Consider the following 17667-nt stretch of genomic DNA (forward strand, 5'->3'; position numbering starts at 1 on the left):
ATTTGGCCTTCCATAGAGTCTAAAGGCCTTTTTGTCCCCTCTGGCCTTCCATACAAGAGGGTTGACTTTATCTCCCATATATGGGCATGTATTTCCTGAAAAACAGACAGGAGAGAGAGAGAGAGAATAGAGCACAGAAGCAGCAGAGCCAGCGGCAGAAATGAGCCAAAACGCGATGAATTATGGACATAGAGTTGATCAATCTTGGATATAACAGTGTGGATTTAAAGCCCAAAGAGGCTGAAGTTCCAGGCTGGATAGAAAATCCCCTGTAGAGGCTAGAAAGACCCGTTCAAAAGTTAATAAACTATGAATCAAAGGTGCTTTTTTACTCGTGGGCAAGTGTCTCGGGCTCAGAGGGTTAATAGGCCGGTAGGGGGTTAATTCACTAAACCTCAAAACAAAGCAAAGCAAAACACTCCCCGCCTGTAATCTGTAAATATGTCACAGATAGATAACAACTAATCAGGCCTCATCCCTATTTTTTCAGAAGTAGAATGATCTCAGATACAGGTCTGAAGACTTTCAGTCTGAAGACATAAGTCTTGCCATTTGTGATGAACTTGTAGAGTATGCAGATATTCTCGCTTCCAGCGACTCCAAAACTGATTGGCTAAGGTCTGCACCTGGCGCCACTGATGTTCCTTCTCTGTGAATTTCCCGGTTGGAGATGGAACGCTCTGCTTCTGAGTAAGAAGCATCATCGGGGTAAGTATCAGAGGATAGTCTGCATCTGTAGAGACTGGAACTAAAGGCCTGGAGTTGATAATGGCTGTCACTTCGGCCATCAGAGTGCACAGGACTTCATGAGACAAATGATGTGTGCGCATCAGCATACAATCCAAGATTCTCCGTGCCACTCCAATCATGCACTCCCATGAACCCACCAAATGAGAAGAGTGGGGTGGATTGAAATCCCATTTGCAACCTTGGCTGTTGACATGCCTCTGTACCTTAGACTCTTTCATTATCTTGTTGAACTCTAGTTCATTGCAAGCCCCAACAAAATTTGTTCCACTGTCAGAGTGATTTCTGTTTGGAGGGCCCACGGATAGCAAAGAATCTTCTTAGTGAGTTAATGAAGGATGAAGCATCCATGGACTCAATGACTTCTATGTGTACAGCGCGAGTGCTCAGGCAAGTGAAGAGCACTGCCCAACATTTACTGTGCAATAAGCCTCCTCTTGTGCGCCTCGCAATCACATCCCAAGGACCGAATACATCCAGACCTGTGTACGTGAAAGGTGGTGAAGTGCTGAACCGCTCTTCTGGCAGGTCTGACATCTTCTGCCTCTCCATTTTTCCACGTAGCTTTTGACAAATGACGCATCCATAAAGAACACTGCTCTTGCCACTTATGAGCCATATTCCAGCTGCTCTAATGGCTTCCTCAGTGAAAGTGCGGCCTTGGTGCTCCACTTGCTCATGATAATGACTTATGAGCGAGGTGGAGACATGATGCTTACCAGGCAAGATGATAGGGTTCTTCACCTCGCTGCTCAGATCTGCCAGCTTTAGTCTGCCACCAATTCTAAGCAGGCCGTCCTCATCTATGAGTGGATTTAACTTGGATAGTGTGCTTTTCTTGTGAGTGTCCAATTCCTCAGAAAAGGTTGCCTTCTGCACAGAGGAGATTATTGTCTTCATTGCCTTTGACAGATCACTGACTCTGTGAGGTTTTGTACATTGATGCCAACCGCTGCACTGAGAAGGAACTCTGGTTGAGGACTGAAACAAATGAGTAACATGAATTAGTGTAGCAACCGCTCTTTGCAAAGAGTTCCAGGAAAAGAATCTGTTAAATCTCTCCGGGGTGAGTGGCTGGTTCCTTGTGCTAGTGACACAGCTTGTCCCTTGTGGTGGATCTCTGTATCTGAGTCTGGATCAATGAGCTCAAACACATTTAACTGTCCGCTGTAGGTTACCTGCGGTTTATACAAGAATGTTGGTCCTGTCAGCCAGTTGGTATTGGTCAGAAGCTTGAACAGACCTGGAAGCACGATTGGTAAGATAATGCTCTGTAGGTACATAATGCCACTGTTTTGGCTGTGTGAATTGTCAAATTGTTTGAACTCTATTGTGGACATATATGTAGAACCGTCATTATATATGTACCCATGTACCACCTTACTGTCACAGTAGAAGGTGACTGCATCAAGCTGGAAGTCAATTTCCTGGACGACAAGCTCAGCCTTTTCCACTGCTAGCACAGCCGCACACAGCTCCAGTCTGGGTATTGTGGGCTCTGTTTGTGGTGCCAGTCTTGCCTTTCCTAGAATGAACCCGATGTTAATCCGACCAACGTCATCAGTTGTCTTGAGATACACCACGGCACCGATGGCTTTGGTTGGAGCATCTGAAAAGATGCAGATTTCCTTTCGCCTGGCATTTGTGGGAGAGCTAACTGTGTAAGCTCAAGGGATATGAAGCTGCTCCAGGTCTTGTAGTGAGTCTCTCCATGACTCACACGCACCTCATTTCTCTTGTGGAAGTGGAGCATCCCAGTCACTTACTTCCATGGACAGCACCCTGAGTAGAAACCTCCTTGAATATTGACAGGAGCAACAAACCCAAGAGGATCAAAAAGGCTGTTAATTGTGGAAAGAACATGTGAATGACTTGTTGCTAAAAGAAGCCTGGAAAGTACATGTGTCAGGAGCAACTTCCCAGATCAAACCAAGGCTGCGCTGTGTGGGAATGGTTTCTCCATCCAGGTCAAAGTCCTTGAGGTCTTTTTAATGGTCTTCCACTGGAAATGCTCGCAGGACATCTACGCTGTTTGATGTTATTTTATGAAGCTTCAAGTTTGAATCAGAGAGAGAGGCTTGTGTTCTCCTTAGCAGTGTAATGGCGTCCTCCTCAGTAGGAAAAGAAATGAGTCCATCATCCATATAGAACTTACGTTCTACAAAGTGTCTGGTGTCTGATCCATATTGCTGTTCTCACTTTATAGCAGCTCTTCTGAGGCCGTGGGTGGCCACGGCTGGCGAGGGGCTGTTGCCAACACATGGACCCTCATCCGATACTCAACCACATCTTTGCTTGGGTCATTACCACGATACCAGAGAAAGGGTAAGTAGTCCCGATGATTGTCTCTCACTAAACAGAGAAACATCTGTTGAATGTCTGCAGTCACGGCCACAAGCTCCTTATTGAAGCGAACCAAGACACCCATGAGGCTGTCATTCAGGTCCGTTCCAGTGAGCAGAACATTGTTCAGAGAGATGCCATTGCATTTCGCGCTGGAGTCTAAAACCACTCTGAACTGGTCCAGTTTTCTTGGGTGATAAACTCCGATAAACAAAAGTTGGTAAATACCAGCACTCCTTTCCCTTCGTAAGTGGAGGAGCTGGCTCTGCGTGGTTGTTGTCAAACACCTTCTGCATGAAAGCAACAAACTGTTCCTTCATTTTTGGCTTTTGCTCTAGTGTTCGCCGTAGAGAAGACAGATGGTTCACAGCTTGTTCTCGATTGTTTGGCAGAGGTGGTCTCGGATACCTGAAGGGGAGAGCTGCTCAGCTGGAAGACTCATCCTGGAAAACCTGTTCGTCTATGATCTTTAGAAAGTGTTCATCCTCTATAGAGAGTGCATGCTTATCATCATCCACTGTAGACTGTGAGCCTGAGGGAATCCTCATCCACGTTATTATTCCAGCGGTCATTAGAGAGTCCATACAATGAGCTGGAATTGACCTTTTTTTTAAGGTGGACATGACTTATGCACGATCTGAACAAAGTAAGTCTTCCATCTTCTAGGATGCTTGTCTTATAGGTCCTAACCGTTTGCTTATGGACATTCCCTAAGCATATATCACCCACCAAGACCCATCCTAGGTCTAGCTTCTGAGCAAAGGGTGTGTTACTAGGACCGTTGATCTGCTTCCTCACCTTGTGGGCGCTAAGAATGTCTCTTCCCAAGCAGAAGAAGGATGTGGGCTTCGTTATCTAGAGCTGGAATCTCAACAGCAAGGCTCTTAAGTTGGGGTTGATGGAGAGCAGCCTTAGGTGTTGGGATTTCTTCACGGTTGTCTGGAATGTCATTGCATTCAATCAGTGTCGGAAGTGTAAGACTAACTCCACCATTCAGTGCTTCAATCTGATATCCAGACGCTCTTCGGCCTGAACTTTCTCTCATGCAGGCACATGTCTTCAAAGTGTAGGGAAGCGTATGACTGTGGATGCCGAACAAATCAAAAAACTCTGACCTGGCTAAAGATCTGTTGCTCTGGTCATCGAGCATAGCACATATCTTGAGAGCATTCTCATGGTGCCCTTTAGGATAGACATTGACAAAGCAAATCTTGGAGCATGACTTTGCTGTAACGGTGCCACCACAAGCCTGTGAGAGTTCACAGCAGGTGTTGAAGAGGCATCCTCTTTTTCCTCCTCCCCGCCGTCCTCTGATGGGGAGAGCGAAATGCGATAATTGGATCCATCCAAGTTTTCTTTTTCAACATTTTATTATCAGAAAATTAAATCTGTTTTAAGGGAGACATTTTTCTTCTTCTTCATGTTCGAATTTTAGAAAAATTACATACTAAGTATAATTTCCCCCACAACCCACAAGATATCCCCACCAACACAGCCTTTCCTCCTCCTTCTGATGGATCCACGTTCATGATTCACACACACACTCACTGTGATCCTTTGTCAGATCACGATCTATTCAACTCTTTTTTTAATTTTTTTTTATTTTTTGGACTGCCTTCCTTCACAAAAGACCCTTAGAAGTATTTATTTTATTTACTTGGGGCTTACTTCCTTACACAAAGGCCCCTTAAAGTAAGTATTTCATTGAGACTGCATTTCTACACAAAGAGCCTTTCAAATGTTTGTAAAATCATTTTCTTGAAGACTGCATTTCTACACAAAGAGCCTTTGTGTTGAATGTTTGCATTAGTATCATTGTCTCCACTCACAGATTAAAACAAAATTTGAGAATTTTTGTTCTCAAAGACAACAGGTGAATTCTCTTACATGTGTTTTCTTTTAAGGCACCTTTGAATTTAGATCTAAGAATCTAAGCCCTTTGAGTTATTCCAGAAAAGTCTGGTTAGTTTACTGGTTCTGGCTCCTCAATCTGGTCCTGACCATCACGTTACGGGATCACTAATTAAAGATTTTGTGTTTGGGGTGCTGGTTCGGGCCGGGCCCCAGTGGCCAGGGTAGATTTGAGATTACTAAAGTCGTCTCAGACAGCACATTTAACCTTTGTGTTCATTTAATGGTAGGCCAGAAATAACTTCCAGGAGTCCTCTAGTTGAAGTCAATCATCTTTAGTGAAAATATGCACAAGGAATCAGACTACCCCACCACCAGCAGTCTTTCCGAGAGTCCGTATGCCCATTACCCTCTCTCTTTATCCTTTGCGTAACTGTCCAGAGTCAATTTTGTTACTGCGTTAATGAATTTCATGGGCGCTTCTCCGATCGAGCTGCACCCTCCCCAAGTCATGTCACTATGACTCCCAGGCCTTTAGACACAGAGAAAGCAAGGCCAATGTGACTTGAGACTCTCTTAAAAATATTCTACCAAAAAATACTCTACAGTGTACCTAATCTGAGTTTCAATTTAACACACACACATACTCTGTGCATTCAAACAACGTTGGCAGCACAACATCATCGCTGTCTATTGAGAAAAATAATTAGATTATTATCTATGAAAACAGTAGCAGATTATTTTCTTTTTATCGATTAATCAACTATTTGTTGCAGCAAGTATCATTGAAATTGCTTCTAATCAGCTCACTATCAGCAAACACAATTAGCACTTGTTTCCCAGGAGTCAATTTATGAATAAAATACAAAACCATATTAGTATGAGTAAACACTTTTAAATAGTCTATACAGCTTAGTTCATCATAATGTGAATTTCCATACTCTCAAACAGTATGCCTATCTTTTTTCTTTCTCCCTCCCTCTCTTAGGGCTCACACCTGTTTTAACCGCCTGGACCTGCCTCCATACCCTTCATACACCATGCTGTATGAGAAACTGCTGATTGCCGTGGAGGAAACCAACACGTTTGGCTTGGAGTGATCAAGAAAAGACATGCAAATCAACACTGGATTTCTCTCAGCTTGACACGTGCTGGGCTAATTGCAAAAAAAGCAACTCCCCTGGCCTTAATACGTGTTAAAGATTACTAGATTGTACTCAACAATGTATTTTGTAATTTGAGTGGATGTCACTGTTATGGTACTGTGGTTTAGAGTCTCTCACTTTGCTAGGTGCTGGTTATTAAGATCCTCATAGCTCTTATTAGGCTACACCACAGCAGGAAATATGTATCATGAATGATTAATAACATTATTAATCATCAATAATATGATTACATTATTAATGATCATAATTAAAAACAATATTACAATATTAATCATTAGAACTTGAGAATATGCGACTCTACAACTGCGTTTTGAATATATATACCCAAAGTAAATGGAATTAAAATCATTTAGAGTTGCATTTACCAAAATGCGTCAACTAACAATAAAAGTAATTTTAGAAAAACAGTTACAATCAAATTATAGCTACACAATAGCACTGAAAACAAGAACTTCCCATAAAATCTAAGACGTTGCTATGAGAGCTAATTACTTGAGAACTTGTTGGTATTACATGTATCCTTAAGATGACGATAAAACTTTTAGTAAGCTCATGTATGGTAAAGACAAGGAGGAACATATACATACAAAAACATATAGAGACAAATATTTTACAGAAATTACTTCTGTTTTCACTTCATCAAAGTTAATTGGAACATTTGGTTGCCAAAAATCTTGTTCAGCATAATGCAAACCACGTTAGCTAGCTAGTGCTAGCATTACCTGGTAATTTAAGTTCCCACAGTTAGTGATGAGGGAATGTTAAAGAAAAGTTTTCTGTTTTACTGTGATAACGTTGCCAGTACCCGGAGGTCTACGTTTCACCCACTGATTGACTTGCTTCAGAACAGCACAGTGCCAATGAAACCATAAACAACACTGGCTTGGCCGCATCATCCTCCCCAGTTCCACCCTCTTGTCAAAAATTGTCACATCCGGTTGCAAAAAAACAAGATGGCGATGCCCGCATTGCCAAACTAGAGGCTTCAAAAAAGCAGTCCACAAACCAACGGGTGTCATCACAATGCTATGTCCTCTATTTTTACAGTCCATGATAACAGAGCTTTATTTTTCTGTATTTAGCTGTATTTTATCTGGACTGTGGTGAGCCAGTATGAGCCTGCCTGAGGATCTGAGACTGGGATCTGGAACAGAAAGAATTAAAGAAATTTATTATAGCTTTGTGCCAGAAACCTGCCATTTCAAGGCCTTTGGGAGGATGAGTAGACTATAACAATCCAATCTAAAACTGTAACCAATATAAAGATCCTTGTATTATGTAGGTACATACTGTATGCTTACAGATACATAATGTGCAGATCTAACTGTTTGCCCCAGTCAGAGCTGCACATTAGCGATTGGAGAGGATATTTTGTCAATTGACAAAAGATGCAGAGCAGTAGAAGTAGGATATGGACATGATCTGGATGAATGGATTACTTTTACTAGATTGTTTAGCATTTGGTTTAAGGTATGAAAAAATGTATGGAGGAGTACACAACAAAACTAGGGAAACCATAATATAGGGATACTTTATAAACAATTGACCATTGTTCTAAGTTAGATACAATACACCAACAGCATAAAAGATCAAAAGTGTGCTATATCCCCTTAAAAGACCAACAGGTAGTTACAGACTCAACAACCACTACAAAACCTTATCCAGTTGGGATCCTCAAGAAGTATTGGTATCTACCAGAAAGGCCTAGATCAGGAACTGCACCATCCTATTCTCTGTCTCCCTCAGCAGCTGGGTGATTATTATCTCTGAATGGGCAGCAATATTACAGATGAAGAACTCTTGACAGTCTCTCCAAGCTTTTTTGCTCTGCTATGCTTTCAAAAGTAGAGACAATGGTGTCACATCTCTATCAAAGTAGCCATCACTTTCAACACAAGGGCTTATGGGATTCCTTCTGCAAAGACAGAAGGCGATCATGTCAACCAAGCAATCAGGTAGTTAATGATTCCTTGACAACAAAGAATGAACACTGTCTACAGCTGTCAAAGCGGACTTTCTGTGAATCCTTTTGGCCAGAATGGTGCTTCACCTGGTCCTGCTGTTTGAATGGAAAATGCTTGTACTCTTCAAGTCCTCCACTGATAAACTTGCTTTCTCTGACTGTGTACCTTCACAATGGTGTTGCTCTTTGCATGGAGCAGGTTCTCCAATATCCCAAACCTTTACTGTCTTAAACAATGTGAGTGGTGTAAAGCATGTAGGTCTCCAAGGGCCTAGGATCATTTCATCGGATCCCTGATACTTTTGATGTGTGCTGGGGCCTTTTAACAAACCATGTATGTATATGCAATAGTTAGACCTTTACTCTAATGTGTTTCACAGTCTACCGTGTTGTTTCAGACAATGACCGATTGTAGTGTACCCTCTGCATTCCCCAAACTGTAGTCCATTAAGGGAACTGTGCCTCAGTTACTTACTGCCATGTGGCCTGTGAGGTTGTGGCAAGTACTTATTAGTATTTGCTTTTGTTCTTTTTGAAAACAATTTGCATGTTCTCCTAGTGTCCTTGTGGCTTTCCTCTAATACTTTAAACACAGGTAATGTTCATTGGAGATTCTGATAGCCCATTTACAGTTAACGACCAAAAAGCTTTAATCAGCCACATTGTTAAAAAGGTTTAAAAACTATCATCTCTCAAAGCACACTATCCCAGGTTTAACTACGCGGTTTGTGATTGCAGCCATTGGTTTGTCTATAAAGACCAACCAATTATTTAATAATGATTATGGGAAACTCCCCTGATTTTACACATCAAAGTGAGTTTGAGAATGTAAAGGTTGATGTCACGTTTTATAAAGTTTGAAAAATTAGTTAACTGGTTGTGCGGAGTTAAGAAGAAGTGAGATGATAAGAAGTGAACTTACCAAAACCTCTATAGCCTACTCCTCACGCAAAGGTTCCAGGCCATAATATTACTATAATATTCCTACTGTCCACCTAAACTTTTGCCCAAATGTTTTTGTTGCCTAACTCTAACTACATAGTTTATTTGCTATGATGACAATCTTTCCCTAATCTTAACCATATTGTAGTAGCCAGGTATTGTACAAAATGACAAATTGTTTAAGTTGTTCATTGGATGTAAAAAAAATAAAAAATAAACTGTGAACGTTATCTGGGGTTTTACAGAATCAACATTGTTTTCTGCCAGTGGGTGACATTGACATTTTAAGTGTAAATGGGGTATAAATTACAGACAGACATATGTATATTAGCTGAGAGAAAGTGGCAACATATGCAGCATCCTTTCTTGTTATTCAACCAAAGCATGATGGTTCCAGCCCCTGACTCCTAAAAGGACTAAGTGGCACAAGCAAGATAGGGCAAAGCTGTGATTATGTTGCACCTTTTTTTCTGCTTTTTTTTCTACAATCTTTTGTACTGTATTGTATCTATAAGTAAAGGGAAGTCCAGAAGCTTTCTTTGAATGATTTTTTTTGTTACAGTTTTTTTATGATGTGAAGCTTCAGTTCAAGAGTTTGCCTTCACTTTTGAAGCTTTGAGTTTTGAAATGTGTCTTATCTATTATGTATTATGCTATCTGGTTATTTGTGGCTTAGTGCGGAAAATGTACTACTGTCACATCCTCGGTTTCATGATTTTTCTTCCGCATTACAGAAGTCTCACAGTGTAATCACTCTAAAAAGTGTTTTACTTATAAAAACTGAGGTAAGAGCACTGCAAGGCTTTTTTAAGTAGCATGAACACTGTAACAATACTTAACGTGAACCCAGCCAAATCAAGTTGAGTTAAATAATATTGCTTATATTATTTAGTTAGATAAACTTCCTTTTCTTAGTAACGTAACTGACTTGTACATAATAATAAACACACTTAAAATGAGTATGGTTTATTTGTAGCAACCTACAATTTAAGTTGCAATAAGTTAATTTTATAATTAAAATGAACTTAATCACATGTGTGATTACATGTGTGAATAAACTCCATTATATTGAGTTATGGTTACATCCTCCAGTATATCAATGATGCGGCATTAACAGCTATAAAAATGCATATCTGTCTCCCAAGCACTACGTTTTTATCCACTCTCATCGACAAGAATTTCAGGTAACACTTTATAGTAACTACACACAATTCATAATGTTTTACTCATTTCATTAGTTACCTATTAATGTTTTGTTCATCATGAGTTATGTATTGTTCATACACAATTCATCATCAGTAAAGCATTTGTTCACACTGTAATAAATGGTTTGTTCATAGCCTATCTAAAAATATGTTTGTAACTACATGATTTATCATGACCCTCCACAGAGGAATATTGGATCACATTGACTCTTCAGATCACAGAGACTTCCAAGGTTTAGAAATACCCAGTTTAGTTGGCTGGGTGGAGAGCTAAAGGATCGAGACTCTGAACTTGGATTTCCCTGGATTCCTTCTTCATAGTGGTAGGACAAACACAAACCAAACTCAAATGGGCCCCAACGTTGAACATCTCTGAACTTTTGTCATCAAAGAACAATTGAGCTCATAGAACTGAAAAGGGTTTCTTTTATGTGCGCACTTAATTATTTAATTTGTTATTTTTTCATACCGGTGTTTGTATGTATGCCATATTTCTGTGTGTATTAATACACTTCTTGAACTTCATCCTGGTTTCCTAGTCTCTTTATTGATGTTCAATTCTCTGGCTCTTAACCTAGTTTTCTTCTGGATCTGGTACAAATTCACACGGTACATTTACTAACTGTATTTACTTCTACGAGCTATTTCATAAATGTACATTCGCTACATTGAGTGTTACAAATATCTTCTTTTTTTTATATGTGTCTCTTTTGTGTCTCTTCTGCTAGCCTTTGCAACTCATTTAAAAACGCTTTGTACAGCATAGCAAGTCCTTATTTTAGATGTGCTCACGCCATGTATTACACTAACCAGCAGTAACTCCTGAATTAGTGATGGATTATTGGTAAGTATTTGTCTCAGATGTATTAACACCCCAGCTATTAGTCCGGCCTATTGCTAAATCATAACATCTTATTTAAGGCATTACTAAATGTAAGTCTAAAGAGTCTGTTAATCATCAACTTACTAGTTTTAACCAACGGAATACATCCCAGTGTAAATAATGGTACATTCATAATTTACAAATGGTTACTGCATAACTATGAATTATTGAAAACATCAACCTTAACGTTTTACATGGACAAACCATGTAACTATTTACAAATGCTTTACTGATTAGAATGAATGTAGATCTATGCTTTATAAATGATGAACAAAGTAATTACTAATAATTTGTGGATACTTTAAAAAGGGAAAATTATTTGATTTACAAACTTTTTTTCCAGTGATTAAGTGTCAAACTTCTATTTATGAACATACATTTTGAGAACCTTATTTACTATGTACAAACCATTTAGGAGTGTGTTTACAAATAATTTATAAATGAGAATTAAAGTAGAAGCAGTAATAACCAAAGCATTTAGTAATAGTTTGCAACTGTTAAGAAACTAGTGTAAACCTGTTAAAATGACAGCAACAAGGTTAAAACATCACAAAAATATCAGAAGAGGCCAAAACGAACGTTTCCTGCATGGACATCTGTGTTTAACAGGTACTGTTAAGAAACTAATGTAAACCTGTTGAAATGAGAGCAAGAAGGTTAAAACAGCACAAAAGCTCAGAAGAGGCCGAAACGCACGTTTCCTTCATGGAGATGTGTGTTAAACAGGTGCTGTTATGAAACTAATGTAAATCTTTTGAAATGACAGCAACAAGGTTGAAACATCACAAAAAGATCAGAAGAGGCCAAAACGCACATTTACTGCATGGAGATGACAGTTTAACAAGTACTGTTAAAAAACGAGTGTAAACCTGTTTAAATGACAGCAACAAGGTTAAAACATCACAAAAATATCAGAAGAGGCCGAAACGCACGTTTCCTGCATGGACATCTGTGTTTAACAGGTACTGTTAAAAAATTAGTGTAAACCTGTTGAAATAACAGAAACAAGGTTGAAACATCACAAAACGATCAGAAGAGGCCGAAACGCACTTTTCCTGCATGGAAATGTGTGTTTAACAAGTACTGTTAAAAAACTAGTGTAAACCTGTTGAAATGACAGCAACAAGGTTAAAACATCACAAAAATATCAGAAGAGGCCGAAACGCACGTTTCCTGCATGGACATCTGTGTTTAACAGGTACTGTTAAGAAACTAATGTAAACCTGTTGAAATGAGAGCAACAAGGTTGAAACATCACAAAAAGATCAGAAGAGGCCAAAACGCACGTTTCCTGCATGGACATGTGTGTTTAACAGCTACTGTTAAGAAACTAATGTAAACCTGATGAAATGACAGCAACGAGGTTAAAACATTACAAAAAGATTAGAGAGGCCGAAACGCACGTTTACTGCGTGGACGTGTGTTTAACAGGTACCGTTAAGAAACTAGTATAAACCTGTTGAAATAACAGAAACAAGGTTAAAACAACACAAAAACATCAGAAGAGGCCGAAACGCACGTTTCCTGCACCTGATCCTGACAATCCAGAGTTGGGACCAGTAGGCAGAGTCCCAGTCTAACACACTTCTCTGCTCCTTTATTCCAGGAGTTACCTAGTAAAAACCCCATAGTGACGGTGTCTGCCCCCCGACCATTGAAATTATTTAAATCAAAGGTAAACAGAAGAGGAGCTGTGCATGAAAACCTCATAACAATTAAAACCAGAAGTGCAATAGTGCAAAAGAATAGGAGAATTAAATGTGGACTCTTAAACATCAGATCTTTCTCTTCTAAAGGTATACTAGTAAATGAATTAATGTCAAATTGTAATATTGATTTATTTTGTCTTACTGAAACCTGAAAACTGAATCCACCCCCCCCCCTCAGTCATATTAATACTCACAGTCCTCGAGGCACAGGCCGAGGAGGTGGAGTTGCAGCTTTCTTTGATTCTAGTCTACTAATCAGCTCTAAACCTAAACTGAATTAAAAGTAATTTGAAAGTCTTGTTCTTTGTCTTTCACACCCAAGTTGGAAATCAACGCAACCAGTACTATTTGTTATATTGTACCGAGCACCTGGTCCATACTCTGAATTCTTATCCAAATTTGCAGAGTTTTTGTCAAACTTAGTGCTAAAAAACGGACAAAGTTCTTATTGTACGGGATTTTAACATTCATGTGGACGATGAGAATGATAGCCTTAGTACTGCGTTTATCTCTCTTTTAGATTCTATTGGCTTCTCTCAAAGTGTTCATAAACATACTCACCGTTTTAACCACACCCTTGATCTTGTTCTGGTGTATGGTGTTGAAATTGAACATTTAATAGTGCTCCCACAGAATCCCTTTTTATCTGACCACTGTTTGATTACTTTTGAGTTTATACTGCTGAACTACACGCCATTAGGCAAAACCTTCTATACAAGATGTATATCTGATAGTGCTGTAGCTAAATTTATGGATGTGATTCCATTAGCATTTAATTCATTACCAAGTCACAAAGTAACGGAGGACTCTATTAGTCCCTCCCAAATCGATCATTTTGTTGATAGTGCAGCAGGCTCGCAGCAAACGACACTCGACTCTGTTGCCACTCTAAAAAAGAAGATAATAAAACAAAGATGGTTAGCTCCATGGTATAACACTGAAACTCACAAATTAAAGCAAATATTGCGGAAACTTGAGAAGATTTGGCGTTCCAAAACGTATAGGAAGGCCCTCCGTAATGCCAGAGCAGTGTACTTCTTGTCATTTATAGAGGAAAATAGGAACAACCCCTGGTTTCTTTTCAGCACTGTAGCCAGGCTAACGGAAGGTCACAGCTCTACTTAGCCAAGTATTCCCATAGCTCTTAGTAGTAACGACTTTATGAGATTCTTCCAAGATAAAATTATAACTATTAGAAGCAAATTCACCAAAACCTGCCTTTAACTGGCACTGACATATCTCTAAACTTAGGAACTTCAGAAACAGCTGTAAAACCAGATATATGTTTAGACTGCTTTGCTTCACCTGATCTTTATCAATTAATTCAATTATTTCTTCATCTAAGCCCTCAACCTGCCTCTTAGATCCCATCCCGACTAGGCTACTTAAAGAAGTTTTACCATTAGTCAACACTTCTCTACTAGATATAACCAATCTATCTTTATTAACAGGCTATGTACCACAGCACTTTAAGGTAGCTGTAATTAAACCTCTTCTGAAAAAGCCCAACCTTGATCCAGATGTTTTAGCCAACTATAGACCTATATCCAACCTTCCATTTCTCGCTAAGATTCTTGAGAAAGCAGTCGCCAAACAGCTGTGTGACTTTCTGCATAACAACAGCTTATTTGAGGATTTTCAGTCAGGATTTAGAGTTAATCATAGTACAGAGACAGCACTTGTGAAAATTACTAATGACCTCCTAATTGCATCAGACAAAGGACTTATCTCTGTACGATCTGTAAGATCTTAGTTCTGCATTTGATACCATTGACCATCATATCTTATTACAGAGACTGGAACATTTAATTGGCATTAAAGGGACTGCTCTAAGCTGGTTTAAGTCTTATTTATCAGATTGATCTCAGTTTGTTCATGTTAACGATGAATCCTCCGTGCACACCAAAGTTAGTCATGGAGTCCCACAAAGATCCGTGCTCGGTCCAATCCTGTTACCTTTATATATGCTTCCTTTAGGCAATATTATCAGGAAGCACTCCATAAACGTTCATTGTTATGCAGATGATACTCAATTATATCTATCAATCAAGCCGGATGAAACTAATCAGTTAGCTAAACTTCAAATGTGCCTTCAGGATATTAAAACCTGGATGACCTGTAATTTTCTAATGTTAAACTCAGATAAAATGGAAGTTATTGCACTGGGACCCAAGCACCTCCGTGACGCATTATCCAAAGAGATGGTTACTCTTGATGGCATCACCCTGGCATCACCCTGGCCTCCAGGACCACTTAGAGGAATCTTGGAGTTATCTTTGATCAGGACATGTCCTTTAATTCCCACATAAAACAAATTTCAAGGATTGCCTTCTTTCACCTACGTAATATTGCAAAAATCAGGAATATCCTGTCTAAAAATGATGCAGAAAAACTAGTCCATGCCTTTGTTACCTCTAGGCTGGATTACTGCAATTCTTTGTTATCAGGCTGCTCGAAAAAGTCCATAAAGACTCTTCAGCTGATCCAGAATGCTGCAGCACGTGTTCTGACAGGAACCAGGAAAAGAAATCACATCTCTCCTGTTTTAGCGTCTCTGCATTGGCTTCCTGTAAAATCTAGAATAGAATTTAAAATCCTTCTTCTCACCTACAAAGCTCTTCATGGTCAGGCACCATCTTATCTTAAAGAGCTCATAGTAACTTACAACGCTACAAGAGCACTACGCTTCCAGAGTGCAGGGTTACTTGTGGTTCCTAGAGTCTCTAAAAGTAGAACGGGAGCCAGAGCGTTCAGTTATCAGGCTCCTCTCCTGTGGAACCAGGTTCCAGTTTGGGTTCGGGAGGCAGACACCGTCTCCACATTTAAGAGTAGGCTTAAGACTTTCCTCTTTGATAAAGCTTATTGTTAGGGCATAAAAATTCAATATTGTTGGGGAGTGAGGAGTTGCAGGGTCCGCCTAACCCGGCCCACCTGCTTCTCGTCATAGTTGTCAGATCTGTCTATCATATAATCAAGCATATAATAAAACTAAAAGGGAGACTTGGCATACAGCCCGATCCGGTTGGGGAGAGTTCTAGCCCGACCAGGCTCCTCTCTTTACCCTGTCTCTCTTGATTTTGCTTTAATAGTTTTAGACAGCTGGGGACATCCTTTGATACACTGAGCTCCTTTATCTTTCTATCTTTTCATTTATGTGCATCCGTGTCCCAGAAATGCTTGTTAATAACCTAGCTCCGGGGAGTCATTCCCCTGAGTCCTTATGTTCTTTTTCCCCAGCATGTTCCCTTGGATCAGGGAGGCTCCAAAATAATGGTAGCAGCTGTCGCCATGGTCCCGCTACACGTTCTGCGATGCCATGTTCATCTGCTACACTCTGCGGTGCCCAGCTACATTCTGCTGTGCCTTGTAATGCCGCACAGTGCCCTGCTATGCCATGAACTACTACAAAGAACTGCTACAAACTACTATTCTTGCTATTTTTTTTATTTCCACTAACCCCAACCGGCCCGTCAGACACCGCCTACCAAGAGCCTGGGTCTGTCCGAGGCTTCTGCCTAAAAGGAAGTTTTTCCTCGCCACTGTCGCACTGTTGCTTGCTCTGGAGGAAACTTATAGAACTGTTGGGTCCTTGTAAATTCTGGCGTGTGGTCTAGACCTACTCTATCTGTAAAGTGTGAGATAACTCTTGTTATGAATGGATACTATAAATAAAATAAAATTGAATTGAATTGAATTGAATTGAAACGTGTGTTTAACACTGTAAAAAACTAGCGTAAACCTGTTGAAATGACAGCAACAAGGTTAAAACATCACAAATAGATCAGAAGAGGCCGAATCGCACGTTTCCAGCATGGAGATGTGTGTTTAACAGCTACTGTTAAGAAACTAATGCAAACCTGTTGAAATGACAGCCAGATGCTTGAAACATCACACAAAACTCAGAAGAGGCCGAAACACATGTTTCCTGCATGGAGATGATTGTTTAACAAGTACTGTTAAGAAACTAATGCAAACCTGTTGAAATGACAGCCAGAGGCTTGAAACATAACAGAAAGAGCAGAATAGGCCGAAACGGCAAATTTCATGCATGTAGATGTGTGTTTTGCAGCTTCTGTTAAGATCCCAATGTAAAGTTGTTGAAATGAAAGAAGCAAGGTTAAAACATCACAGATAGATCATAATGCGCCGATTCGCAGGTTTCCAGCATGAGGATTTGTTTGTTAAAGCTTATGTTAAGAAACCAATGTAAAACTGTTCAAATTACAAAAAAAAGGTTAAAACATAACAAAACCATCAGAAAAGGCCGAAACGCACGTTTCCTGCATGGAGATGTGTGTTTAACAGCTTCTGATGTTTTAACACTGTTTCTGTCATTTCAACAGGTTTGCAGTAGTTTCTTAACATTAGCTGTTAAACACACATCTCCATGTTGAAAATGTGCGTTTTGGCCTCTTGTGATCTTTCTGTGATGTTTCAAGCTTGTTGCTGTCATTCCAACAGCTTTACATTAGTTTCTTAACAGAAGCTGTTAAACACAAATCTCCATGCTGGAAACATGCTTTTTGGCCTCTTCTGATCATTTTGTGATGTTTTAACCTCTTTTCTGTCATTTCAACAGTTTTACATTTGTTTCTTAACAAACGCTGTTAAACACACATCTCCATGCTGGAAACGTGCGTTTCGGCCTCTTCTGATGTTTCTGTGATGTTTTAACTTTGTTTCTGTCATTTCAACAGTTTTACATTGGTTTCTTAACAGAAGCTGTTAAATACACATCTCTTTGCTGGAAACGTGCGTTTCGGACTCTTCTGATGTTTCCGTGATGTTTTAACTTTGTTTCTGTCATTTCAACAGTTTTACATTGGTTTCTTAACAGAAGCTGTTAAACACAAATCTC

At 39.7% G+C, this 17667-nt stretch overlaps 1 protein-coding gene and 2 long non-coding RNA genes across 6 annotated transcripts in view; 2 read left to right on the forward strand and 1 right to left on the reverse strand.

Moving 5' to 3' along the window:
- LOC117938255 (E3 ubiquitin-protein ligase HECW1) overlaps positions 1 to 6463 on the forward strand; it is a 186271-nt gene extending 179808 nt beyond the window's left edge. For all 4 annotated transcript variants that reach the window (XM_034862778.1, XM_034862781.1, XM_034862780.1 and 1 more), the window contains one exon: positions 5930 to 6463. In XM_034862778.1, the coding sequence (XP_034718669.1) occupies positions 5930 to 6041 (112 nt within the window). In that variant the 3' untranslated portion in view covers positions 6042 to 6463. The remainder of the gene's footprint in view (positions 1 to 5929) is intronic.
- The window catches only part of LOC117938261, a 19332-nt gene that overhangs the window by 1300 nt on the left and 365 nt on the right, over positions 1 to 17667 (reverse strand). The window lies entirely within an intron of this gene.
- On the forward strand, positions 6640 to 9461 carry LOC117938256. Its single transcript, XR_004655359.1, has 3 exons — positions 6640 to 7389; positions 7426 to 9198; positions 9451 to 9461. It is a non-coding gene; the product is annotated as an uncharacterized LOC117938256 (long non-coding RNA).

The sequence above is a fragment of the Etheostoma cragini genome, chromosome 22, assembly GCF_013103735.1.
Source record: "Etheostoma cragini isolate CJK2018 chromosome 22, CSU_Ecrag_1.0, whole genome shotgun sequence".
Lineage (NCBI taxonomy): Eukaryota > Metazoa > Chordata > Actinopteri > Perciformes > Percidae > Etheostoma > Etheostoma cragini.